Genomic DNA, 27,951 nt, shown 5'->3' on the forward strand with positions numbered 1-27,951 from the left:
TGTTTCACCAGACCCGCTGCCTGCTGGGGAGGCCATGCTGTCCCCTCTGCCCCCAAGAATCATTAGAGCATGACCCTTCCCTGGGCAGGCTTCACCTAGAAGTGCTGGATGACCTTGACCCCCAGACTTTCTGACCACCAATTTCACTATGGGGTAAACCCAGCCCTGAGGGGACAGCTCCAGGCCTGAGTCATGGCCAAGGTGCACGGCTGAGACCCAGCCTGGAGCCTCAGTCTCCCAATCTGCTAGAGAAGCCTAGAAGGTCCAGTGGGGGGGGGGGGCGTTAGAAGGAAGATCCCACAGACCCCACCCAACTCCCCAGAGTGCCTAGCCCCAGGCCTGCCCCTTCTTGAACTCAGCTTTCTCTCTTGAACAATGGGAGAGGAGAGAGTAGGCTTCCAGGCTCAGATCCTGGGAAATGGGACTGAGACAATGGGGATTGGGGAGGGGGAGCATTTTGACTCCCTGCTCTCTGCATGCTGCCAGCCCTTTCCAGCCTCCAAGCCTTTGAGCAGGCTATTCGTGACTCCTGTAGAGCCGCTCCCCGTGTTGATCTGCCCTCCTAAAGATCTGAAGGAAGATCAGCCAGATTCTGGCACATGCTGGCTAGAAACTCCCTCATGGTTTTATCCTATTTTCTATGGAAATGGTGGATTTTTACTGAGCAGTGGGACCTCAGCTATCACCTGGTGCACAAGCGCTTAACCAGGAAGTCAGCTGAGGAACTGCACCTGCGTGAGCCCACCACTTTGCTGTCTGGCCCCACCAACAGGAGCGCACAGCAGCCCCAGCTGGGCCTGCTTTTCCCATTGCCATGGTCGAAGATGGCCACTGAACTGCCCAAGAACACATTGCCATCTTCCCCAGAGTTCTGGCTGAAACTTACACTCTTTCCCATAGCCCACCTGGTGCCCCATGGACCCCTCCCTCACTTGGCTCTGGTCCTGCTCACCTCTTTGTTGTTTTTCCAAACACCCCAAGTTTTTCCTACCACAGGGCCTTTGCATTTGCTGCGCCTGCTGCCTGGGACATCTTCCCTGGTTTCCCCAGGGTGGCTCCTTCTCCCCTTTCAAGTTTAGGCACAAATATCACCTTACAGAGAGACCTCCCTACCTTCTCAGCAAACCTGGACACATGGGCCCCTGGGATCCAGCCACAACCCCGATCTGTGACTTTGCGACCCCCAGCGACATCTGAAATTATGTCATTTGATCCCCTGGCTGTTGTCTGTCTCCTCCTTGAGACTGTTGGCCCCACAAGGTAGGAGAAGTGGTCCCCATTGTGACCCCAGCACATAGTAGGCACTCAAAAACGTTTGTCAAATGAATCAATGACTCAGGATGCCACAGAGGAACAGTAGGGGCTTTATTCCCACAAGCCTTGCCCCTCTCCAGATGCCCCAGCTCCATCCAAGCCCCCTCTCTCTCAGCCTCCTGAGGATCACTTCAGTGGGTGATGGGCAAAGGATGACCTTCAGTGGACAGTCTCCTGAAGGAGGAATGCAGACAAGAGGGTGTTCAGGCACCAGTGGGCTTTGCAGCAGGGTCTTGCCCTGCTTGGGAGGGCAACCCCCCACCAGCCCATCATTCCCCCCACCATGGATACCTCATCCATCCTCTGGAACTCAGACATGTCTTTGTGGCAGCACTTCACGGCCATTACCACAGACCCGATGAGCAAAATAGACACCAGCAGACACACGGCCACCACCACACCTGGGTTTCTGTGTAACTTGGGGGCCCCAGTGTCACCTGGAGCTGAGGGGAGGAGCCCTGAGTCAGCCCTGGACCCCACCCCTCCTAAAGCTGAGCCACCCACCAGGGTCCAGGGCCTTTTAAGTCCCTTCTCAGGAAGCTGTGCTTACTTCCCTCTCCAGTCACTGCTGTAACCACTTTCAAGCACATTTTTATCCTTTTGCTTTTGCTTTTGTTTTTTTCTTTCTTACTTTCTTTTCCTTTCTCTTTTGAATATATTGTCTACAAGAAATTCATTTTCTTCAGTGTGTTTCTGATGCCATTATTGGCCACTCTTAGGAGCTCTTGCAAATTGGGAGAAAAAAAAATCCAACCTGAAACTCTGTTCCCAATGACCTTCTGGGATACATCCAAAATTGGACACTTTGTGAAGATGACTTATATCCTGTGTCTTTAAGCAAAATGTCATTATGCTTCCTATTTGCACTCTGCTTGTAATGTTTTAGAGAAAACATACTATTTTGAAAGCCAATTTTTCCAGACCCCCTGAAAATGCTTGGCCTCTATTAGACCCCTGGGGCCCCATGTGATCACACCCTGCAACTTCCCCACCATCACTGCCCCTCACTAGTAACCCACTAGCCCCATTCCAGCTACCTCACTCTTCCTCAAATGCACCCAGCTCAGTTCTCCCTCAGGGCCTTTGCACTTGCTGTGCTTGCTGCCTGGGCTGTTCTCCCCCTAGGTACCTGCATGGCTCCCTCCTTTACCTCCTTCAAACCAAGACCTCTGCTGAATAGTCTTTTAAAATTTCAAATCCTTTGCACTCACATTCTGATTCCCTAATCTTGCTCTATTTTGTTCTTTTATAAACAAGTATATAATTTACTTATACCGTCTCCCAACATAACTAGGTCCCACAGGACCTGACACATTCTACGTGCTTCATAAACGTGCATGGAAAGAAAAAGGCTTGAAGAGGTTTAGGTGATGCTGGGTTGGGGCGTCAGGGGGTGGGAAGAGGCCCTTCCCAGCATATTCTTAGGACTATGTCTCCCCCTGGTGGCCAATCTCAGAGCTGCAGCCTGGTACCAACAACCATCCCTTCTCACCTGCCCAAATGTTCCAATACTCACTCACCAAGGCCAGAGGCCACGGATGTCCCATCAGCGGTGGCTGAGGACATGGAGAAAGGCCCCGTGCTGGAGCTGGGGTAAGTAGGACTCGAATGCAGGGTGAAGGAGGTGAAACTCAGGGGGCTGGAGTTGGGAGTGGGGGGGAGCTCTGAACTGGGGGAGCCAGAGCTGGGGTGGGTAATTGTCTCTGACTGTAGTAGGGTGGGTGGGATGGTGGAGGTTGCCCATGAACTTGAGGGGCTGTGGGAGGTTGTGGAATCTGCCTCTGAACTAAGGGTGCTAGGGTGGTTGGTGGAGCCTGTCTCTGGGCTCCATTTCAAGGGGCGGGTTGTCACTAAACTGGAGGAGCTGTGGCTGGAGGAGGAAATCAGAGGTTCATGAGTTGAGTTCGTGGCCTCCGGGGCTGTAACACCTGGAAGGAAGATACCATCAGGGTGCAGGGAGCAGATGATTAGGAATGAGGGTGTGCAACTCTGGCCCCAACCCCCCTCTGGATGCCTCTTCCCCCATTATGCCGGATAATCAACACCCACTGTTTAAGGAGAGTTGGAGGACTTAGTGCACCATGTCGGTGCTCAGAAACTGAGGTGCCCTGTCTGAAGTTCCTTATCTGAAGTCCCACAGTCAGGGTTCCAGTCCAGGTTGGACCCTCCCTGCCCCCTCCTCTTGCTTCAGGGCTCTAGAAGCCCTCTGGATATAGGGAACAGTTGCAACCCAGGCAACATGTTGGACAGCTCTTTTAAACCTTCTGGGACTCAGTTTCCTTGTCTGTAAAATGGACATCACAGGAAGTCAGAGTCTCTGAGAGTTCACACAGGTCTGGCACATAATAATGTTGGGTGGCACAGATCCACATCTGAGCATCCAGGGAGGATCCACCCTTATCTTCTTCCCCAGGTACCTGGAAGGTCCCCCATGGCTAAACTCAGAGTTTTCATGGGAGCACAGAGCTCTAGGGCTCTAGGAACAGTCAGCAGATCAAGGCTCTGGAACCCCCACTCCCTTGCTCCAGCTGCTCCTTAGTCCCTACTCCATCCTAGACACCAAGCCCAGGGGCCAGGTTGAGGGTGAGTAAAGATTTCATGGGCCATCTCCCGCAATTACTTCCTTCCCAGTTCCAGGCTGCTGGACACCTCAGCTACTTGCAAATTTATTCATCAACCACTCCTTGCCCCACCCCTACCCACTCCGCCCTGGGTCAATCTTTGTGCTTCCTCCCCTGCCTCACCCCAAGCAGCAGAAATGCGGAAATAATACCCAGCACTGGCCCCAGGACAGGGCTGGGTCCACATGTAGACCCCTATTTCTCTGTCCAGTTTCCCAGGCCCTTTGGGAATAACAGATGAATCTAGAAGAGGGATGGTGGGGGTGGGTGGAGTGTATAGCTCACCGGTAGAGGTCCTGGGTTCAATCCCCACTACTGCTATTAAAAAACTTAAAAATAAACCTGATCCTCCCCTGAAAAAAAGGAGGCATGGTGCGCTGGCCTGACCTCACCCCCATTTTATAGATGGGGAGCTGAGGCTCAGAATAGTAGAGGGTCTGGTCCCAGGTGACTGGGAGGTGGGAAGAGGGCCTCTCAGAGACCTCCAAAGAGTCAAGGACTAAGAGTCCAGCCTCCCCAAACTTCCTCTTACCATCATTTGAGGAGGAATCCAGATGACAAGAGGTTTCTGCTGAAATGAAGAGGACTCAGGGGCCACAGTGGATCCCAAGCCAAACCAGAACTCTGGGGAGCTGAACTTTTAAAGGAACTGAAGAAAACTAGTGGGCCTGGAAAGAGGAGGTGGTGGAGGACGCAAACTCTGCTGAGTGCCTGCTGGAGAGCTGACCAGAAGGTAAAATGGGGCTGTTTCTGTGCACTTGGCCAGGAGTTTGCTTTGCCCAGAGACTCCCAGACCAGGAAGCTGGCATGAGCCAAGTCAACTGGTTCTAATCTGGGTCCAGCAACAGGCTGGGAGATCTCAGCTCAGTGCCTAAGCTATGAAATGGGGATAAACATGGTGCCTTCTGAGCGAAATCCTTGTCCGCTGTAAAAGTCTCAGGCATGGTGGCCTCCACTCTAATATTCCAGGTTTGGGGCTGGGACATGGATCAGAGAGAATGATGACTTAGTGGGATGGAAGGGCTGGGGAGTGGATGCAGCAAGTTCAACTCTTCTCCACACTGGGAACCGTCTTATGGGGGAGCAGAAAGAAATTCAGTCAGGCATCTGAACTTCTCCTGGGAGTCATAGATGCTCAGTGACCAGGAAGTGAGCTCTTCTCCCCACCTCCCCACTTCATGGTGCTGGAGTCCTCACCCTTCTCCCTTTGGGGGCTGGCTAAGAGAAACTGAGGTTTGAAACAGAATTTCAAACTGGGTATGAGGCTGTCACCAGCCTCTCACTGGCTCAGGTCATGCCAGGGTTCATTGAACAGGCAGCCTCAGCAGGGCTGGGGTCAGGGGTGGAGGGGGGTGGTGCTCCAGCAGTTCCCATGACCTCCCCACCTTGCTTCTGGGAGAAGGAGCAACCCTTTTTGGGCAGGAGGGGGAGGCTGGCCCATCAGCGCGGCCTGAGGTAGGAGTCCAGACGACAGGTGTGTGGCTAGGCCATATGCTCAGCTTCCTGGAAGCCGTGGCTCTTTCTTTCCTGTTCTTACCTGTAGAGGTGACAGTGTGAGGACTGAGAGTCGTACTAGTTTTCGGCGGCAGCAGCAATACCAAAGCCAGCAGCAGAAGCGGTGGCGGCAGCTGGGAGCCAGCCATTCCGGCGTGGGGAGTGGGGACGGCGCGCTCTGTACAGGTGTGTGGCCGGGTGACTGCTCTTTACACGTGCGCGCCCCCTGCTGGCGGCTTGCGGGGCTACTCGGGGAGAAGCGGAGGCGGGGCCTCAGGACGCAGGGCCTCTGGGGGGCGCTACTGTTCACCAGGGATGACATTTCTGAGCCCCCCTCCACCTGGACCCCACCCCCCACTTCTAACAAACCCGTCTGGTTTACGACCCTGAGGCTTTACACTCTGCTTGTCCCCTGCCCCTTCTATTTCCCGTTCTCCCCTGGAGCCCCCACCACTCCATGGCCTCCTCCATAGCTGCCCCAAACCCATGCTGTCACCCCCTCTGCTCCTCCTCTTGGCCAGGCTGTCCCCTCCGGGTGCCCCCAAACCTCCTCCCTACATCTCTGCCCTGTCCCTGACCCCACCGGCTGGGGATGTCTGTGTCCGTCTCTCTCTCACCCAGACGGCAGCTCATTGGGGGTGGGTGCAGCATCCCGAATCAGGAGACCTCTAGCATTTCCCAAATGAGGCACCCATGCATGCACCTGTTGGGTTTTCTATGGCCAAGAGACTCATGGTGGTCCTTGTAGGCCAGGTCCCCAGATACTGGCTTCTGGAGTACCCTGGGGGTGGCTTCCATCTGGAACTGACTGGACGCTGCCCCATTAGCCATGGATGGACACGATGGGACATGTGAGGCCACGCTGGCAGCCATGACCTCTGGGAAAGGCTTAGGGTTCCCACCCTAGCAATAGACCCCAGGTGCCAACAGCATGGTTGGAAGTTGGGAGGCCCCTCCTGTCCAGGATGTTCCAGATTTCCCTAATTTCCCCCCACATCATGCCCAAGATGCCCCCATAAGCACAACTGGACCAAGACGCAGGCTGTGGAGGGCTTTATTCATTAGATACAGAGAGCCACACGGCCCCTCCCCTGGTGTCCCCCGATTAGGAAGCCAAGGTCCTAGATGCCAGGCCACTGCGTGTGTCGCGAGTTGTCCCACATCGCCGATCCCAAAAGTGCATCCGTGGTGAGGGAGGCCCGGGTGGAGTGGCCGCGCCAGGTGGCTTGAAGCGTCTTGGCTGCTAGCTGTTGCTGCTTCAGCCGGCGGCGTACAGTGAAGCCCCTCCAGGCGGACTGGATGGCCGTGGCCGCCTTGTTCGGGGGATGGGGTTGGCGGGGGCTCCGAGGTGTTGACTGGGTAATGCAGCTCCGAGGCGTGACAGCCTGGACCGCAGCACCCCGGCCCATGCCATGCACCACTCTCGTGGGCAGGGTGTGGCCACACATGTGGCACGTGCGGGGGCTGGATCCCACAAGCATCACCACGCTGGGTGGGCTCCCCAGCCCGGAGCTCAGTGACCGGCAGAGGGTACAGTCATGTGGCTGGCAGGACTGGAAGCAGCGGTGGTCAGATGTAGACCTGGCCCTGGCGCCCACCTCCGCCCACATGCTTGGGAGCAGCATTTGCTGAGCATGACTCCGGCGGGTGCAGAAGCCTCGCCATGCAGCCTGGATTATTGTGACAGCCCTGCAGAGCCGGGCCAGGTCCCGCCGCACACAGTAGCCACGCCAGGCAGCCTGGATGATGATGGCCCACTGGTGCCAAATCTTGATGGTACGGCGCACCAGGTAGCCTCGTGTACATGCCTGGATAATGACCACGGCGTGGATGATTATCTTCTCCACAGCCTGCACTGACGCCACCAGCTCCCCTGGCTGTCTGGGATCCACTGCCACTTTGCTGCCCATGGCATCCCATGGCACAGCGTCCCTGGGTGGCTCCCACGTACCACAAGGGGCCACGGTGCTGTTCCTGCGCCCAACCGCTACACTGGGGACGACGGAGTTCCACGCTTGGCCACCAGATACGCCAGCGTCCTTAGGGCCCTGGAGTACAGTGGGAGTCAGGGAGGCCCTGTGACTGTCTACAGGAGCCACAGAGCTATGGGAGTCCTGAGATCTCAGCAGCAACTTCTGGTTAAAAAGGGGTCGCAGGGAACCACTCGGTGAAGACTCATAGCCCAGAGACACCCTCCGAGCCCCCAGGTTCAGCCTAGGGATGGCCGTGCGGATGATTGGCATTATGGCCACCGGTGCGCCTATGGAATTTTTAAGAACTTCCTGTGAGGACTTGGAGGCATCCTCCTGCACCTGATGGGAGGGCACAATCTTTGCCACAGAATTTTCTGGCCTCTGTGGGACAGGGATACCATGCATGGACCTGTAGGATTTTCTATGGCTAAGATACCTGTGGCCATTCTGAATCAGGTCCCCAGACACTGGCTTCCAGAGTGCGCTGGGGATGGCTTCCTTCTGGAACCCACGGGGCGCTACCCCTCTAGCCAGGGGTGGATGAAGTGGCACATGTGAGGACACGCTGGTGGCCCCTGACCTCCGAGAAGTGCTTGGGGTCCCCATCCCAGCCACAGACCCTGGGTGCAAACTGGCCAGCTTGGGTGACCTTGAGACTACAGCAGAAGCCATCATCCCACGGGAGTGGCTCCGGGGCACGTGAGCCACTGAGGGGCTCCGGGGCACAACGTGAGGCACCGATGCCTGCTGATGAACACCAGGGACCCTGCTGGCAGCCACAGAGTGAGAACTGTGGGCCCCCCAACTGGTTGCTGTCTTCTGCTGCAGGGCTGGGGTGCCACCACTGGCGATGGAGTTCTTGGCAAAACTCAGAGACTGGGGAGGGACAGAGGCCATGCCACTGGCCATAGACTTAGCTTGGCTTGGAGCCACCTCCTTCAACAGCGGCCTCTGGCCTTTGGGAAGAGTCTCGTCCTCTGGAGGGAAGTCATGGCCATAGTCGATGTCAGTTGCCAGGGGACTATGGTACATCCACGGGGTTGCCTCAAGTACCTCAGACCCCCTTCTGGATATGGACTCCTGGGGCAGAACCTTGTCCACGTCCTCTGGCTTCATCCCTGTCTGTCTGCCTATGGTCTCAAATGGCATCATCCCAAGAGCCTGGCTCAACTCTGAGGCTTTTTGCAGAACCGTGGGCACTTGGTGCACTCCCTTGGCTGTGCCATTAGCTTCCAAGGTCTGGGGATGAACTTGAGCCAGGCCAGTGGCATGGGATGCTTGGAAAGAGGCTGTAGAACCTTCCCCTGACAGGATTCCATGATATGGACGGGGGGTGATCCCAATCAGCAGGGACCCGTGGGGAAGGCCCTGGGCCATGCTTCTGACAGTGGAGGGTGGACCAGCTGCACTAGCCATGGACCCCAGAACCAGGCTCTGATTCATAGATGATGGGGCCACACTAGAGGCCACAGGACCAGGTGGGATACCTGGGCCCACCCCACTTGCTGCTGAACCTAGGAGCAGGTTTGGAACAGTTAGACTGGCTGAGGGTCTTACAGAGAGACCTTGCCTCTTCCCACCAGCACCAGAGGCTGCAATCGGACTAGGGGACACCCCAGTCACCACGGAACTTGGAGACAGCGTTCTGGCCATGCCATTGGCCACAGACCCTGGAGGGAAGCCCTGGCCCATGCCACCGATCACAGGCCCTGGAGGGAGGCCCTGGCCCATGCCACAGATCACAGACCCTGGAGGGGGGCCCTGGCCCATGCCACCGATCACAGGCCCTGGAGGGAGGCCCTGGCCCATGCCACAGATCACAGACCCTGGAGGGGGGCCCTGGCCCATGCCACCGATCACAGGCCCTGGAGGGGGGCCCTGGCCCATGCCACAGATCACAGACCCTGGAGGGGGGCCCTGGCCCATGCCACAGATCACAGACCCTGGAGGGGGGCCCTGGCCCATGCCACAGATCACAGACCCTGGAGGGGGGCCCTGGCCCATGCCACCGATCACAGGCCCTGGAGGGGGGCCCTGGCCCATGCCACAGATCACAGACCCTGGAGGGGGGCCCTGGCCCATGCCACAGATCACAGACCCTGGAGGGGGGCCCTGGCCCATGCCACCGATCACAGGCCCTGGAGGGAGGCCCTGGCCCATGCCACCGATCACAGGCCCTGGAGGGAGGCCCTGACCCATGCCACCGATCACAGGCCCTGGAGGGGGGCCCTGGCCTATGCCACTGATCACAGGCCCTGGAGGGGGGCCCTGGCCTATGCCACTGATCACAGGCCCTGGAGGGGGGCCCTGGCCTATGCCACTGATCACAGGCCCTGGAGGGGGGCCCTGGCCTATGCCACTGATCACAGGCCCTGGAGGGAGGTCCTGGCCCATGCTGCTGATCACAGACCCTGGAAGGAGGGTCTGAACCACACCATTGATCATATAACCTGGTGGAAGGCTGGGGGCCACACAGGTCACCATGGACCCTGGAGGAAGGCTCTGGCCCACGCCCCTGATCACGGACCCTGGGGGAGGGCTAGGGGCCATGCCCTCAGCCATAGAACCTGGGGCCACAGCCGTGGAAATCCTACCGGCTACAGAACCTGGCACCACACCTCTGGTTATGCCCATCCCAGGCTGCTGACTGCCACCGTGTGCTTGTTGATAACTGGATGTGGAGATTGTGGACACAGAAGGACACTGGTGGTCCAAAGGTATTGGGAGACTACCTTTGGTCTGAGATATACTGGGACTCACACTGCTCAGGGAAAACTTGGACAAACTCATATCCAGTCCACTGGGCACTGAAGCCTGAGAAAAGCCAGGGCGCACCCCTGAGACTGGTTGATGAATCAAAGGGGCACTGGCCAGTGAGGCCCGGGATGTGAGGGGAGCCACGCCCCTGGCCCCTTGAGATTGTCTTGGGCCCATACCAGTTGCCACACTTCTCCGGCACATACTCCTGCTCATGCCAGGAGACATAGGTACTCGAGACATACTAAGAAACATGCCAGCCGCCAGAGTCCCCTGAGACACACCCGGGAGCGTGCCAGCAGCCATGGTGCCCTGGGACATGCTTGCAGCCATACCCTGGAACAGAATCCCCTGAGATATGCTGGTTCCCTGGCCCAGACAAGAGTCCCCTCCACTGGTAATAGATGCCTGGTAGAGATTTGGAGCTGAAACTGTGACAGCAGACTGTTCAGTTATGCTTGGGCGCCTTCCACCAATACTGTGTGGCTGATAAAACCCAAGGGATATCTCGCTGAACTCAGGGGCCTGGGGATTTGAGGCCACCCCACTAACCATCAGAGGATCTTGACATGGGTCCACCCTAGTAGACATGGTTGGCTGGCTCAGACCCTGGCCCAAGCCATTAGTCAGTGATGGATACGGTGTACAGGAGGTGACTTCAATGGCAAATGATGAATGACGCAGAGTGGGAGCCACTGCGTTCACCCTTGATGATGGTAGATTTGAACCCACCCTAGGGGCCCAACTTGGCTGACTGAGTGCACAACCCGCACCGCTGGTCACAGATGGCTGGGCCTGGCTGGGGGGCCCCCTACTGGTCAAAGATGGCTGGCTTAGGCTGGGGGCCACCACACAAGCCATAGAAGGCTGGCCTAAGCTAGGAGCCACCCCACCAGCAAAGGATGGCTGGGCTAGACAGGGGGTCATCCCAATGGTCAAATATGGCTGGCCTAGGCTAGGGGTGACCCCAATGGTCATAGATGACTGGGCCAGACTGGGGGCCACCCCACCAACCCTAGATGTCTGGCCTAGGTTGGGGACAACCCCCCCAGTCATAAATGTCTGTGCTAAGCTGGGGGCCACCCCACCAGGCACAGATGGCTGGGCTAGGCTGGGGGTCATCCCATCTCTCATGGATGGCTGGACTGTGCTTGGAGTTACACCAGCGGCCATTGATGGTTGACCTAGGCTAAGGTCCACTCTACTGGTCATATGTGGCTGGGCTAGGCTGGGAGTTATCTCACTGGTCATAGCTGGATGGGCAAGGCTGGGGGCTACTCTACTGATCATAGATGTCTGGCCTAGGCTGGAGGCAATCCCACCAGCTACAGGTGGCTGGGCTAGGCTGGGGGTCACCCCACTGGTTAGAGATGGCTGGTCTAGGCTGGGGGTCACCCCACCGGTCATAGATGGCTGGTCTAGGCTGGGAGTCACCCCACCGGTCATAAATGGCTGGGCTAGGCTGGGAGTCACCCCACCGGTCATAAATGGCTGGTCTAGGCTGGGGGTCACCCCACCGGTCACAGATAGCTGGGCTAGGCTAGGGGTCACCCAACTGGTTGCAGGTGGCTGAGCTCGGCTGGGAGTGACTCCACCGGTCATAGATGGCTGGGCTAGGCTGGGGGTCACCCCATTGGTCACGGATAGCTGGGTTAGGCTAGGGGTCACCTCACCGGTCGTAGGTGGCTGGGCTAGGCTGGGAGTGACCCCACTGGTCATAGATGGCTGGGCTAGGCTGGGGGTCACCCCACCAGTCACAGATAGCTGGGACAGGCTGGGGGTCACCCCACCAGTCGCAGGTGGCTGGGCTAGGCTGGGGGTCACCTCATTGGTCACAGATAGCTGGGTTAGGCTAGGGGTCACCTCACCAGTCGTAGGTGGCTGGGCTAGGCTGGGAGTGACCCCACTGGTCGTAGATGGCTGGGTTAGGGTGGGGGTCACCCCACCAGTCACAAGTGGCTGGGCTAGGCTGGGGGTCACCCCACTGGTCACAGGTGGCTGGGCTAGGCTGGGGGTCACCCCACTGGTCACAGATAGCTGGGGTAGGCTAGGGGTCACCCCACTGGTTGCAGATGGCTGGGCTTGGCTGGGAGTGACCCCACCGGTCACAGATGTCTGAGCTAGGCTGGGGGTCACTCCACCAGTCACAGGTGGCTGGGCTAGGCTGGGGGCCACCCCACTGGTCACAGGTGGCTGGGCTAGGCTGAGGGCGACCCCACCAGCCATCAATGGCTGGGCAAAGCTGGGTGCCACCTCATCAGTCATTGATAGCTGAGGTAGGCTGGGGGCCACTTCACATATCACAGGTGGCTGGCCTAGGCTAATGGCCACCCCACTGACCCTACATGGCTGGGCTAGGCAGAGGTCCACCCTATTGGTTTTAGATGGTACACCTAGGGTGGGAGTCATCTTACTGGCCATAGAGAGCTCAGATAGGCTGGGGATGACCCTACTGGCCATAGAAGGCTGGCTTGGGTTTGGGGCCACCTTACTGGCTATTGTGGGTTGTGATAGGCATGGTGTTAACCTACTGGCCACAGATGACCACTGATATGCAGTAGGGACATTATTAAAAGACAGACTTCTTGTCAACCCAGCCTTATAGGGTTTCTGGGACAAGCTCTCCCTCAGATCCATGGAGCTTTGGCCTGAGGACATATTTCCCTCATCCCAGTCATCTGAGCCCCAGTGGACACTCAAGGTCATGCGACTGGACACTGAGCTGTGATGCAGAATGGGGATCAGCTCTGAGGCTCCAGAGGACTGGTCGTGGAGGTTTAGGGTCACGTGCCCAACACCTGCTCTCTCAATCTCTTCCATATTTCCAGGTCCCTGGGATTTATCCCCGGCCTCTCCAGAGAGGAGAGCATCTTGATGAAAGTCCTTGTCCAAACTGGCTTCCCAGGACTCCCCTTCCACCAGGTCTACAGTGGTCAAGCTGGCCACAGACATGGTGGAAAGGCTGAGTGAACTGCAACTACACAGTGAGCTCTGGGAATTGCTCACATTGGGGCCGTAGCCTGTGGAGCCCTGGGAGAAGCTCCTGGCCAGGTCACTGTCTGAACCCTGTGGTAAACTAGCCACCAGTTCCTTGAGTATATGGTTAGTCACCAGCTCCTGTGGGCAGCATCCACTGGAAATGGTCCCCCGTGTTTGATTCTTCTCTTGCCTGGAGATGGCTACACGGGGAAGGGTCAGTGCCAACCTCTTGCCTGGGGAGGCTTGGAAAACACTGGGATCAACCTGAGTCTTGAGTGCCCAGTGATGACCAGGGGCCATGGAATCAGGCCGAAGACCTGGGGTTATGACACAGGCCTTGGGCGCCTGTGGTTGGATTAGGGGCACCTTGGTCACCGTGGTGGCATGCGGTGGACTTGGGGTTACCTTGTTGGTCATCTCCCTAGTGCCCATGGAGGCCCGTCTATGATTGGGGGACTGAGTCCTCTGCAGGATCTCCTTGGGGACCATGGATGGCTGTTGGGGACCCTTGGCCACTGAAGATCGACACATACCAGGGGGCACCCTGCCAACCCCTGAGGGCTGACACCAGCAAGCAGACCCCCCAGAAGTGGCAGCACACTGGTGGGAGTGGGTGGCCCTCCTACCACCTGTAGTTCTGGGAAGCTTGTCTGGTGCCACCCTGCCCTCCCTCGACGACGCCCATGGACGTGGGGCCACCGTGCTGACCTCAGGTGGATTGTGGGAACTCGGGGTCATGCCACCACCGGCCAATGATGGCCGGCTAGTGCTAGGGCCCACACCATTGGCAGTGAGCGGCTGCCAAAGACTGCAGGGAGGATGCTGGTGGGGTGACTTGGGCAAATTGGAGTCAATGTCACTCAACACGGGGTTGAGATCTGATGCCAATTTACTGGCCCCTGGGTGCAGGCACACATTCTCCTCGTTCACCCCAGAGCTTAGGTTTAAGGAGTCCCTGCTAGGCCCCATCTCCCATGACAGAGTGGGGTCCAGGGCAGCGAGCAGGAAATACTGATGAATGGTGGTGACCACCTTACCAATCAATAAGGCTCCCACAGAGACCACTGATGAGCAGGGTGACCCCACGAGCATGGCCCCATCCCCCATCTCTCCCAAGAGCCCAGAGGGCCAGTTGGTGACAAAGCCCTCCCACGCCCCACCCCAAGGAAACCTGACCTTGCCAGGCTGTAGTCTCATGGAGCCCAGGGTGGGCCCCCAGGCAGCCGACGGGCTCCCCCTGTAGTCCACCTCCACTGGGGTCGGCATCACCGTCATCCTGCTTCCCGCTGTTTTCGAGGCAGCCTTGGGAAGGACAACTCCAGACCTCAAGGCTGCCTGAGACAAAGACTGGCTCAGAACAGCGCCCAGCTCCCCCTGACACAGGGCCTGGTTGAAGGTGGCCCTCTCCTCCTCCGTCAGGGCCTTGCTGAGCACATCCGCCAGTCGGCCTTGAATGGCCTTAGTGAGTTCCGCCCGCAGCTCACCCTGGGACAAGGCGCGGGACAGGGTGGTGCCCAGCTCGCCCCAGGACAGCGCCTTCACCAGTGCCGTGCCCAGGATGCCCTGGGGCAGGGCCTTGGCCATTGTGGCTCCCAAGACTTCTTTGGACAGGGCCTGGTTCAGGGCCGCCCTCACTTCCCCTTGGGAGAGGGCTTTCGCCAGCAGGGCACGGAGGTCCTCCTGGGAGCCCAGCACGGCGGCTAGCTCAGCACATAGGGAGGCCAGCTGGGAGGCTGCCAGCTCCTCCTGGCATGGCGGGGCCGAGCTGGTCATTGACGGCTGGGCCCGGGTGGCCCCGCTGTCCCCCCAGGATTCGACGTTGCACGTGGTGTGCCCAGCAGATGCCAGCAGAGGCACCAGCACGTTCTGGGTCTCAGAGACCCCCTGGCATGGGCCCTGGGTGGCCTTGGCCTGCACATGGCTATGGGACGGGAGCTGGGTCAGTCTGTCCTCTGGCTTGGCTCGGGGCAGAGTGCCCAGGGCACTGATGTGCTGGCAGGGCTGGGTGGAAGCTTTGAACCCAATCAGGAGTGGCTGGGACTGGGTCTTGCTGCTGAGCTCGGCAGCCTGGTGGGCTGCATGGAGGCACTTGGCTGTTTCTGTGACCAGCTGGGCCTGGGACTGCGCCTTAGTCAGCCCTGCGGGCAGATGGGCTTGGGACTGGATCTTTATCGCTCCTGTGACCAGCTGTGCCTGGGACTGAGCTTTGGTCAGCTTGGTGGGCAGGTGGGCCTGGGACTGCACCTTGGACAGACACGTGGCTAGATGTGGCTGGGCTGGGGCTGCAGTCAGCTCAGCAGGTGACGGTGGATACCCCTGGGATGGGGCTTTGGTCAGCTTGGTAGACAGATATGCCTGGGACAGGGGCTTGGACAGACACGTGCCCAAGTGGGCCTGGGGCAGAGCCCTGGTCAGCTCAGCGAGCAGATGTCTCTGGGATGAGATGGTGGTTGAACATGGGCCTGGCTGTGCCGGAGGCGAAACTCTGTCGGGACACGTGTCCAGCTGTGCCTGGGGCACCACAGCTGTTTCTACAGGCGCATACACCCGGGATTGGATCTTCATGATATCGGCCCTCAGGTGGGCCTGCTTGTTCCTGTCCTCAGCCACTTTTGCCCAGGACAAAGCCCCAGGCATTTCCATGGCGACACTGGTATCAAACACGGTTTCCATTTTCACTTGTTTCTGGGAGAAGGCCTTGATTTTCTCACCTTCCAAAGGAGGCTTGGCTGGAACCTTGGGAGCCCCAGCCCCCAGATGTGACGGGGAGAAATATTTCGCCTTTCCCTCAGTCAAATATGAGCGGGACGAGACTTTGACCACCCCTGCTGCCTGCCTGGTGTTCCCCACAGCCTTGGTCTTTGGCCCACTTAGACAGGTGTGGGATGAGGTGTCAGGAATTCCTGCTGCTGCCGCTGCTGAAAGTGAAGGTTTCGGATTTTCAGCTGCTGCTGGAGGGGGCAGGCATAGGGTCCTGAGGATGGTGGCTACTGAGCGTAACTGTGCCGGGGTCTTAGTTATCATGGCTGCCAGGCGTGTCTGGGGAGGAGCCTTGGTCACCGAGCCTCCTTGGAGCATCTGATGAGATGGGGTCTTGGCCATCGTGGCTGCCTGACATGTCTGCAATTGGGTCTTGGTCATCGTAGCTGCCGGGCGCATCTGGGGTGAGGTCTTGGCCATCATCGGCACCATGCACGTCTGGGGCGGGGTCTTGGTCATGGTGGCTGTGGGGCGTGTCTGGGGTGGGGACTTGATCATTGAGGCCAACAGGCATAACTGGGGTGGGATCTTGGTCATCATGGCTGCTGGGCGTGTCTGAGGTGAAGTGTTAGTCACTGAGGCTGTTGGCCGCATCTGGACTGGGGTCTTGGTCATTGGGGTTACTGGGCATGGCTGGGGTGGGGTCTTGGTTATTGTTATTGCAGGTGCTGGGCACGGCTGGGATTGGATCTTGTTCATCATGGCTGCCAGGCACGACTGGAGTGGGGTCTTGGTCATCATGGCTGGTGGGTACGTCTGGGGTGGAGTCTTAGTCACTGGGGCTGCCGGGTACACTTGGGGTGGGGTCTTGGTTATTGTTACCATTGGTGCCGGGCATGGCTGGGGTGGGATCTTGTTCATCATGGCCGCCAGGCATGACTGGAGTGGGGTCTTGGTCACTGTGGCTGCCGGGTATGTCTGGGCTGGGGTCTTGGTCACTGGAGCTGCCAGGTGTACCTGGAGTGGGGTCTTGGTTATTGTTACCATGGGCACTGGGCAAGGCTGGAGTGGGGTCTTGGTTATCCTGGCTGCTGGGTACATCTGAAGCGGGGTCTTGGTGACTGTTATGGTGGGCACTGGCTGGGGTGGGGTCTTGGTTATCACAGATGTTGGGCCTGTCTGGGGTGGGGCTTTGAAGACCTCTGCTTCCATGTGGGCCTGAGTCTGGGTCTTGAGCTGTCCATGTACTGCCTGGGCATACCTTCCGGACAGTGGTGGCCCTGTGGCTCCTGCCTTGTTGGCTCTGCCAGTTACTGGCTTGGTCTTTGTTGTGTCGCCTTCTACATGGACAACGCAGGAACTTCTGACAGTTCCTGTCAGCAGGCATGGGTGGCACTTTGCCTCTAGACTCACTGGACATGGAAGTTTGATGGCGACAGCTTGATGTGGCAGGAAGGTGACACTGGGGCCTCCAACGGCACATGTAGCCTGCACACCAGGCTGTGACATGCCCTGGGACTGTAGCAGGGCCAGCTGTTCGGTGTAAGTGGCCAGGCTGTCAGAGGATGGGAACTGAGTCTCCTTGCTCAGCATGATGGGTGGGGCCAGAAGGGATTTGCCCTCTTCTGGATGCTGGAACCGCACCTGCTGGGGTGGGTGGTAAGGAATGTCCCTCTCCTCCATTTTCACTCTTTTCTCCACCGTCTTGCCAGATCGGAGGAGGCGCCTGGTGTTGAAGCGTCGCCAGGCCTCCTGGATGGCCTTGGCCGCCATCATCTGAGAGATCAGCTTCTGCCGGAGCCGGTAGCCCCTCCAGTTGGCCTGGATGAGGGTGGCTGCGCGGGAAAGCATCATGTCCATCTCGTCCACCAGGACATTCTTGAAGGCCTGGCTCTCGACCACAGCCCGGAGGTGTGGGATATGGCGAGCCACCGTCTTGTCCTTGTCAGGCTGTTGCAGGAGGGTCTCCTTGGATGCAGGTGGCTGGTGCTGGGGCTGTGGACGTGGTGTCCCCACTTTGTCTTGGAGATTGGGGATGGGCTGGTAGGAGCTCTTCCCACTGGGTGACATCTGTAGCTGTGGACACAGCGTCCCCGCTTTGTCTTGAAGATTAGGGATGGGCTGGTGGGAGCTCTGCCCACTGGGTGGCACCTGTAGCTGTGTTGCTTGCTGCATTGTCTTGGTTCCTAGGCGGGTCAGCTCTGCCTGTGGAAGGTGGCAGGGAGGCAGTCAGGGAGTAGGGCCAGCAGACACAAGGTCTCCTGCCTGGGGTATGTGCTCACTCTTGGACCTATTTCTTCTTGTTCCTGGCACCTTGCAGTCTTCCTCCTCTCTTTTGCAGGCCCTCTCTCTCCTGGCCACATGCCCAGGTGGCCTTTGGTCCCTATATCTCCCCATCATCCTGTAGCTACTTCGACACTAGCATGCAGTGCACATTCTCGCCTGAATGGCCAACCACCTACCAGCTTTTCAATCTTCCTCTGTATCTGGAGCATACTGTGAGTACAGAATTGATCACACTGTTTTGGAAATATCTTGTTTGTGTGTATATGTGCACATTGTGCGCGTGTGTGTGCGTGGTGTTATTATTTGCCTTTCCCATTGACTGTGAATTCCTAGAAGGCAGGAACCAAATCTGAGTCATTTCTCTGTCCCCATCTCAGTCACAAGACCTGGCTCCAGGCTGTGAACAGGTGGATAGTGGCTGGGTGGCTACCTTGACTAATATATGAGTGGGTGAGAGATTGAAAGTTGGATGGATAGATGGGCAGGACTAGATACTGAGTGGATAAATCAGTGGATGAATGAATGTTGGATGCGTTGGAAGGATGGATGAAGGGTTGGATCAAAAATGGATGAGTAAAGGAAGTTGATGGCTGAACTGATGAACAGATCAGTAAATAAGGAAATGGACCCATAGATGGATGGATAAATGGATGGATGAGTGGGTAAACAAATAAATGGGATGGATGTGTAGTTGGGTGCATGGATGGATAAATGGATAGACGGATGGAGGAATGGATGGATGGATAGATGAGTAGATAGATAAATGGATGGATGGGTGCGTGGAGGCATAAATGGATAGATGGAGGGAGGATAGGTGAGTGGGTGGACAGGTGGATGAAATCTGAGTAGATAAATGAGTGTGTGAATGAAGAAAGATGAAGGAATTGGTAAAGAGATAAATGAATAGGAGGTGGATTGATGAACAGCTGGGTGAATCAGTGAATGGATAGTGGATAACTGATAGATGATGGATAGATCAACGGCAGATGGAAGGATGGGTAGAAAGATGGATGAGGGGATGACTGGCTTTCAGAAGGACCTTGGTGCAGAGAGAGTTCAGACACTGTCAAGCAGCCCTGATATATAATCTGGAGCATAACACATTTATTTTGCAGAAGTTTTCCCCCTTCCGGCTGGACCAACTAGACTTCATACCTTGGAGGGTCATAGAGTTGGAAGAGGAGCAGGAGGAGAAGGTGCAATCTCAGAAGCCAGCTTGCAAGAGGAAGCAGCTTTCAGCCCTTCATCCCACGCAATGTGCAGCAACACTGCCCTGGGCTGGCTCTGTCCCCAAGAACAATGTGAGAAGAGATGTTAAAAGCTAAAAAACCTAAATTCTCTAACAAAACAAGAATCTTTATTTTTTTTTTTTGCAAAGCTTATGCATTCAGAGGTAAAACTAGAGAAATACCAGTCAGGCCATAGGGTGGGGTAAAGCCATCGTCAAAAATGAACACTTCTGCTACAACTGTCAGTGCATCTACTCTACATGCATGTCTTTGGGTTAAAAAAAAAAGACTTTAAGTTTACAAAGATGAAGGTGCAAGGACGTTTATTCCAGTGTTATTTTGTACCTAAAAACAAAACAACTGGAAATAACCAAAAAGGTGATTGCTAAGGGGTCAATTACAAGTGCATAAAGAACGGTGTTTAAGGATGTTCATTGCTGCATTGTTTAGAAGAGTCAAAACTGAAACAACCCAAATGCTTATTAACAGGAGATGTCTGAAATTAATCAGTAGAATAATCAGTAGAACATTCATACAGTGGTGTGCTATCCAGCCATTAGAAATGGTATCCAGATACACAAGAATGGCTAAAATTTAAGAGATGAACATGTTACAACCACTTGGGGAAACTAATGATAATCTTGAAGATTACTCATCAATCCCACCCTGACGAATAGACTCAAGAGGTCCAAGTGTTTATATTCATCCCAAACCAGAAACGATCCAATTGCCCATCAACAGAATAGTGAATAAATCAGCTGTATATTCATCAATGTATTAATATAAATAAATAGAAATATTGACTTATTTATAAATCAATGACCCACGAGGTCAACAGTATGAATACATCTCACATTGTTTTGAGCGAAAGAAGCTGGACATAAAAGAGGATAAACTGGTTATTCCAATTATAGGCCATTTAAAAGGAAACAGAAGGAGTGGGGAGGGTATAGCTCAAGTGGTAGAGTGCATGCTTGGCATGCACAAGGTCCTGGGTTCAGTCCCCAGAACCTCCATTAAGGGGGAAAAAAAGATAGTCACATGATTTTTCAAAAAGGACACCCAAAGCATTTTATCAAATCCAATAGCTATTTCTAATAAACATTTTTAATACATAGATAGGATAGTGCCTAAAAATGGTAAGCCTAATCACAAAACCACAGCAAATGTCATTTTAAATGATGAAATACTGAAGTCATTTCTATTAAAGGAAGGAGCAAGATGTTACCCACTTCATCATTTTTGGTGGTCACAGCAAAATCAAGGTGACAAAGACTTGAGTGACCAGTGTAAATGTTTGAAAAGGAGGAGCGCTTAGCAAGAATTGCCACCCTAGAAGACCCAAGAGATTCTAGTTTAAAAATATGTCTGTCTGTCTGTCTGTCTGTCTATCAATCTGTCTGTCTATCTATCTATCTATCTATCTATCTATCATGTATCCTATCTTTGCTAAGGCACATGGCTACATACAAAAACCAACAGCTCTTCTGTATTGAGACAAACCCATCTGGAAATGAAAACGAGAAGAAAATACCATTCATAGTAATGTCCAAAACCGTACAATTCATAGGAACAAATATTACATAAAAGCCAAAAGGGTTATATGAAAGCCAGGAAAAGAGAAACCAGATTGCAAGAGATGGGATGAAGGAATAGGAGCCCTTGACACATAAGCCAAGTAGCCAGTAAGGCGATTTTGAGTAAATCCCTCTGAGCCTCAGTTTCCCGACGTCTTAACTTGAACTAAGCCCACTTTCCCACGCTCCCAAGAAGATGTGATAGGCTCTCCAGGCTGGGCCCCCAAGGCAGACAAACCCACCATCAGGCCTTTTGGAGCCCCTAGCACCTCTGCTCTGAGGGGCTGCGGAGCTGACCCACCTCTCAGAGCCACCTGCAGGGCCTGGGAGGACTCCAAGGGTACTCAGCTCCAGGGGAGAATGACCAGATTGCCATGTACCCACCCCCACCAAACTCACCACCAGCCTCACTCACCTGCCCTTGAAGCTGAACCCACCAGCCCGAATGGCCAGCCTTGGGGCCCTGGTGCCACAGTGGCTTTGTGACTCACAGCCAGGTTCCAGCCAATCCCTACCAGCTCCTGGGGGGAGGGGAGGTTCTAGAAGGTAGACTCAGTGGGGAGGGGGAGGAGCAGGAGCCAGGTCAGGGCTAAGGAGTATGGTCGTTACTACATATGGCCTGCCCATCCTGAGCAGAAAGTTAGGGCTCTGAGCACATAGGGGACCCCAAAATCTTCCCCTCCATGTGCCTGGAGGTGGCCTCCGTTTCCCATCCCTTGGGCATTTGCTGGGACCTGATCTGGGCCTGAGGACACAAACAACTCAAATAATTTAGGGATGTGAAACTTCTAGGAAGGAACCAAAGAGGGGGTGGGATAGGCTGAGCCCCACAGGGAGAGAAAGAGTTGGGAGAGCTGTGGGAAGGGAGTCCCAAGTGGTGGGCAGAGCATATGCAAAGGCCTTGAGTGAAAACTAGCTGGGCATGTTTAGGGAACCTGAAGGAGGCTAATGCCATTGGAGGCAAGGGAGAAGAGGGCAGAGAAGGAGGACTGTATAGGAGCTTCAGAGAGGAATACAGGAGTTTAGATTTTGTTGAGAGGGAGCCAGGAAGCTATGAGAGGGTTTAAAGCAAAGGAGGCCCAGGATCTTGTGCTCTGACTTATGTCCTAAAAGGCCAGGCAGGTGTTTGTGTCCAGCTCTGAGGATAGGGGCTCCTTAGGGTAGCACCCAACCCAAGGCCCCCTGCGATCCCCCAACAGCCCGGCAAAAGTGGGCACTGACCTTGAGTCACAGTCCTGGAAGGGGAAGTGAGGCCACGGTCCCCAGTCACATCCTGGGCCTGGGCCAAGGCCTGGGGTGAATCACTGCTGGCCGGGCCAGGGCTGACACACACTTTGGCCTCAGCTCAGCAGGGTCCTGCCAAAGCCACACAGCCTGGCCCAGAGGCCTCTGCCTGGCCTCCCTGGGGAGCCACTGAAGCAAGAGGCCAACAGGGATGTCCAGCCTCCCTCTGCAAAGATTCCCTAAGTCTTCTCCACCCTGTGCTTGTGGCTTTGGGCAAAACCAGGGACATGGCTGTTGGACAGAACTTCTGTCCTTTGTTTCAGCGGTGACTAGGACGGTTCCCATCTTAATATATAAGATATATTTAGTCTTTGTCCCTGGTTCTTGCCACAGAGCTCCTAAAACTTTAGTAATCTCTGGAATGATAAGTGTCTTTTGTATGCTAATAGAGGGCTGGGGCCCTTAGATAGCTTCAGAACCAGGACTGGTCACCAAAAAAAAAGATTCTAACTTTCAGCCCCACCTCCTGTGAGGGTACAGGATAGATATTGAGTTAATCACCAAAGGCCAGTAACTTAATCGATCCTGCCTAAGCATTGGTGAACACACAGGGATGCTGGGAGGGTGATGTGTGCAGAGAGGGCATGGAAGCTCCCCGCACCTCCCTGATACATTGTCTATGCATCTCTTCCACCTGGCTGTTCCTGAGTTATATTCTTTATAAGAAACTGGAAATAGTAGTACAGTGCTTTCCTGGGCTCTGGGAGATGTTCTAGCAAATTACTGAACTTGAGGAGGGAGTTGTGGAAACCATCAAGTTTACAGAAGTACAGGTGGCAATCTGGGACACGTGACCTGCGTCTGCAGGGGGGGTGGACTTGAGGGACTGAACCCTTCACCTGTGTTGTCTGTGCTAACTCCAGGTAGATCGTGTCAGAATTGAATTGTAGGATATCCAGTTGGTGTCTGGAGTTGGAAGAACTGGTTGATGTGGGGGAAAAAAACACCCACACGTTTGGTGTCAGAAATGCTGTGGGTAAAAACATTTTGGGGGTATCCCAGTAGATCTCGAAAACTCCTTGGGCCTCCCCCTCTCTATAGATTGGGGGCTGTAGAGAGCACCCCTGAGTACTGTTTCATTGTTGTTCATACCGAGTCCTTAAACTTCTGACCTGGGACATGTTATCTGGACACATGAAACACATCCTTTTCACAGCACAGGAGGTAAAAACCACAGTGAGGAGGGGACTTGGCTGAGGTTATGGTAGCCAACTGGCACCCAAGCTGGGATTCAGTCTCCTGAAGAGCTCTGCCCTCCAGAAAACATGGTCTCCTCCATGTCAAGACACCCCCATCAGCCCCCTTCTCACTCCAGGCCCCTTTCCTGACACATCTGCCTGAAGGTGGTACAAGAGGTCACAGGGTTAAAAACCAAACCCTAAGGCAGCTCTTGAAGCCTTGAAGAAAAGTTGGCAGTCAGCGTGACCCAGAGGAAGAGGGAACATGTGGGTTGGTGGGGCCCTACTCTCTTGATGGCAGCGGGACTGTGTTCCTTCTCTGCACCTGATTCATCTGTAAAACAGGCACAATTTGCCCACCTTCCCTAGCAGGGTTGGGTACAAGATCAGTGTTCAAAATTCACTTGCCCTGCATCCTTGGCCATCAATGTTTATGTCCCCCTGGGCCCCAAGAGAGGTAGAAGCCTAAGATCCAGGGTTTTTTGCCTCCACAACAGCAAAGGCCAGAGCAGGCAGGGGAAAAGGGTAGCCTGGCAGTCAAGGCTCTAGAGGTGAGAAACCCAAGGTCTCAGTATCCCTGCAGAGTCTCCTAGAAAAGCTGTCTGACCTCAAGCCAGTCACTCAACCTCTCTGAACTTCAGTGTTTTCAAAATGAGAGAATAGGATGTTGCGGAGCAGAGTTTCAGGGAGTACTTGAAAAATCCTGGATTTCAAGTCAGTGCCCTAAGAGGGAGGTCCCACAGAACCTAACTACACCTCTAGTCCTGGAATCCTGACTGGCTGGGTTAGATCCTACCTGTGTCAATCTTCCTTCTGGTCCTGAGACTCAGGCTCCCCATCACAAGAACAATAATAAAAGCTTACCTTGAGGACCACCTGTAAACCAAGTACTGCTCAGTAAACAAACTCTCTTAATCCTCACAACTTTTGGGGACAAATTTCTGATTGTTCTGCCCCTTTTACAGACAGGCAAACAGAAGCCCAGAAAGTTTAGATTTCTGCCTTTTCCGTCGTGCCTTGGGCTGGAGCTGTCCCCTTTCCCTCCTGCAGTCCCCCCTCCGCAAAGGCGACAAACGCAGACTGGTTCCAAACGCTGGCTGGAAACCCCAATGTCCCCCGCCCAACACGGAAGAGTCGGCCCCGCGCCCAGGCGCGCCTAGATGGCGCTCGCTGCGCGCCAGATGTGCAGACCTTTCCAGGACGCCGGTTCCCTCCTCTGACCAGGGGCGGAGGCAAACGGGGAAGGAAACCCGGCCAGGCCCCGCCCGGCCCGTCAGGCCCTGGCGGGGGAAGAAGGAGGCGGAGAGCCGAGCTGGCGTAACGAGACTTTACTGAAAACAGAACACCGGGCGAACCAAGGATTACAAACAGGAATGTGGACTCGTAGCAAAACAAAACAAAAAACAAAACAGAAGAAAAAGGGCGGGAGGAGGGGGTAGCAAGAGCGAGGAAAGGGGAGGAGGGAGTTTTTTTTTTTCTTCTTCCCATTTCTTTAAAAAACCAACACAAGAAAACACACACACACACACACAACCAACGTTTGTTCCCAAGTAGAAACATAAATAGGGCAGAATCGAACACTCTGTTCTCTCTTCCAAAGTCCAAAAAAAAAAAAAGTAAAAGAAAAGGAAACGCAGGGCTTGAGGCTGCGCCCCCTCGGAGCCCCCTTCCACGGTGGTGTGTACAAAGGGGCGGCCAGGACGCGCGGATTTGTGCAACACGGGGTGGCCGCGCGCCGGAGACAGAGGCAGCGCGAGGGCGGGGGACGGGGGGTCATGCGCTCACCCCCGGGAGCAGGGGGTCCAGCTTGTCGAGTCTGAGGCGCCCTCTCCGAGTCCTGGCACCCTCCGGGGGGGGGCCCCGGGGCCGCGCCCTCTCTGAGTCCTAGGCGCCCAGGCCCCCCCACCGCAAGCCCGCCTCTCAGGGAGGGGGCCGCGCATGCGCCCCGCGCGCGGGCTCAGTACGCGGGCACCTGGTGCTGGGGCAGCAGCTGGCAGCCGCTGTTGACGTGGCTGAGGACCTTCTGCTTGAGCTGCGCCACCTGCTCGCGCAGCAGGCTCGCCGTGGACGCCAGCTCCGTGTTCTGGCTCTTGAGCGTCTTCACTTTTTCCTCGAGGCGCGAGATGCGCTCCAGCTTGCGCTTGCGGCACTTGGAGGCAGCGATGCGGTTGCGCAGCCGCTTGCGCTCCGCCTTAATGCGCTCCTGCGTGTCCATGTCAATAGGCGACAGCGGCGGGCTCTCGCCGAAGCTTGGCACGTCGGGCACCGTCTGCGGCTCATCCTTGAGCGCGGCCAGGCGTGGCGGCCCCAGCGCGCCTGGGGGCGGCGGGAAGGGCACAGGTTCCGCGGCGAAAGCGACAGTCGCAGCGCCCCCCGCACCTCCGGTACCGCCCGCGTAGCTGCTCAGGTTCGCGTAGACGGGAGCCTCGGGCGTGGCCGCCGCTGGGGCCAGCTCGCTGGGAGGTGCAGCGCCCGCAGCAGTGCCCGAGGGTCCCCCGGCGGCGGCGGCACCGGAGGCCGCGCCCGCGCCCAGCTGGTTTTGCTTGTGCAAGTCCTCCAGGGCCTTGACGAAGCCCTCGGCGAACTCCTGCTCCTCACTGGCCGCCACCTTGGGGTAAAGGAACTGCGTGCTCGTCGGCGTGGTAGTGACCAGCCCGTTGGACTGGATGATGAGGCGCTCGAGCTCAGGCGAGGCGAGCTTGAGCAGCCCCAGGTCCGGCGAGGCAAGCAGGCCGTCGGGGGGCGCCGCGCCCGGGGCGCCGTCGGTGCGCAAGGGGGCCGGGGGCGGCGCAGCCGTCGGTTTGAGTGCCGCTGCCACCTGCTCACTTAGGCTCAGCGTCAGCGCGTCCTTCTTCATCATGCTGCCGGCCGCCGCCGTCGGGGGCGCCCCGGGAAACAGGCGACCCGGGGACGCGAAGCTGCCACCGCCGCCACTGCTACTGCCGCCGCCGCCGCCCAGGCCGCTCAGCGCCTCATCGCCGTAGAAGGGTGTTTCCATCCTCCGCCTCCCCCGCCGCGCCGGCTCGGGGGGGGAGTGGCCGCGGCCACCCGGGGGGCCCGCGCCCCCCCGTCCGCTCGGCCCTGCGCCCGCCCCGGCCGCGGCCGCTGCGCCCGGCCCTCCGCTGGCGGCGGCTCCTGCGCCGCGTAACCCTCGCGCCCCCTTATAGCCTCGGCCGGGCGCGATGAGCTCACTGCCCCCGCTCGCCATTGGGCACGGATGACGTCGGTCATTTGCATGGTGGGGCGGGGCCAAGTCACTGACGCCCCCTTCAACCCCCACCGACTGCCGTTGTCCCGGTGACGCGCAGTAAACGGCACAACAGCGCGCTGCCTTGTGGGTTGACGTCATGGGGGCGGGCCGCGCGCCGGGGCCGGTCACTCCGCCCCAAGAGCGCTATGTACGACCAATGCCCCCAGAGCCGCCTCCCGCCGCCAAGCACGTCCCGGGTGGCGTGATGGGCCCGGCCACCAGGCGCCCGCCTGCCCCGAGGCTCCGCCCAGCGTCCGCGCGTGGGGCCCCGGCCGGGCAGGGGCGGGGGCGGTGCCGTCCTCCGGGGACCAGAGGGGGATGGGGCCCCGGATGGATAAATAACTCCCTGGCGCCTCCCACTCCACTAAGCTTGTGTCTCCCTTAGCGCGCGTCTCACTAGGCTTTGTGCAGGCTAGGGTCGACTGAGAGGCTTGAGGGAGCTGTGCCCGGTTGCTCGCCTGGGGTGTGGGCTAGGTTTTTCTCCACCTCACCCCCACCAGCATCCCAATCCCCGGTGGTGTGTTTGCCCCAGAAAGGCCAGGGGAGGGAACAGTAGGGCTGCCAGAAGTTGCTAGAAGCGCTTTGGCCTGATACTTTTCACTGGGTGGGGTCTAAAGCGCAGAGTCCAACTTCCTGACTTTACTGACGGGAAATTGAGGCTCTGCGAGGTGGAGTGACCTGTGCCCGGGGCCAGGAGCATGGACCTGTCCATTCCCCTGGGCTGGGCGGCCGCTTACGTTTTAACTCTGTATCTCCTAGGCCCTGCCATGGATCCCCCGGTGACTTCTGGACCGGGCTATTAAGGCAGGAATCCCAGCTGGTAATTATTACCTGTTTATTACTATTAGGTCAGGCTTAATTGGCCTCCATAAAGGCTGGCTGGGGATGAGCTATGAGGGAAGTGGGAGGAGACCTTCCCTACACTCCCAAGAGATCCTTGGAACATCTAAACCTGACCTACCGCCCTTGCACACAATCCCTCTGTGGCTCACACCACATTCAAGATGGAGCTCAGTCCTCAGCCAGTTGGTGACCGCCTTCTTCTGGTGCTCCTCCTCTAACCTTTTACCCTCATCCTCTTTTTAGTTTTGTCTTCCCAACTCATTGCTGCCTCAGGGCCCTGACAGATGCTATGCTTTCAGCCTGGTGCTCCCTTCCCCCAGTGCTAACTTGTGTCCTGCGGCCCCTCCCACTCACCTTGTTTCCGTTATATCCTTAGAACCATCCAGAATGATAGGATGGACCATAAGTCCCTGGAGAGCTGGGATCTTACCCATCTTGGGCCTCACCTGGTGTTGCCCCCTAACTG

General features: G+C 56.6%; 3 protein-coding genes across 3 annotated transcripts; all 3 read right to left on the minus strand.

Moving 5' to 3' along the window:
- Positions 1-1,344: 1,344 nt before the first annotated feature.
- On the minus strand, positions 1,345-5,641 carry CIST1 (colon, intestine and stomach enriched 1). The gene is made up of 4 exons (XM_031437639.2): positions 5,473-5,641; positions 2,835-3,242; positions 1,606-1,757; positions 1,345-1,488 (listed from the first exon to the last, which is right to left on the minus strand). The coding sequence occupies exons 1-4, from the start codon at positions 5,576-5,578 to the stop codon at positions 1,474-1,476; spliced, it is 681 nt and encodes a 226-aa protein (XP_031293499.1). The 5' UTR covers positions 5,579-5,641; the 3' UTR covers positions 1,345-1,473.
- An 832-nt stretch (positions 5,642-6,473) lies between these two features.
- Positions 6,474-24,573, minus strand: IQCN (IQ motif containing N). The gene is made up of 2 exons (XM_064480008.1): positions 19,280-24,573; positions 6,474-18,043 (listed from the first exon to the last, which is right to left on the minus strand). The coding sequence occupies exon 2, from the start codon at positions 18,011-18,013 to the stop codon at positions 6,551-6,553; it is 11,463 nt and encodes a 3,820-aa protein (XP_064336078.1). The 5' UTR covers positions 18,014-18,043; positions 19,280-24,573; the 3' UTR covers positions 6,474-6,550.
- Positions 24,574-24,705: 132 nt separating this feature from the next.
- JUND (JunD proto-oncogene, AP-1 transcription factor subunit) lies at positions 24,706-26,522 on the minus strand. Its single transcript, XM_010995127.3, has one exon. It carries the CDS (start codon positions 26,388-26,390, stop codon positions 25,350-25,352), a length of 1,041 nt encoding a protein of 346 aa, XP_010993429.3. The 5' UTR covers positions 26,391-26,522; the 3' UTR covers positions 24,706-25,349.
- Positions 26,523-27,951: the final 1,429 nt, after the last annotated feature.

Source organism: Camelus dromedarius, chromosome 27 (assembly GCF_036321535.1).
Source record: "Camelus dromedarius isolate mCamDro1 chromosome 27, mCamDro1.pat, whole genome shotgun sequence".
NCBI classification, from domain to species: domain Eukaryota; kingdom Metazoa; phylum Chordata; class Mammalia; order Artiodactyla; family Camelidae; genus Camelus; species Camelus dromedarius.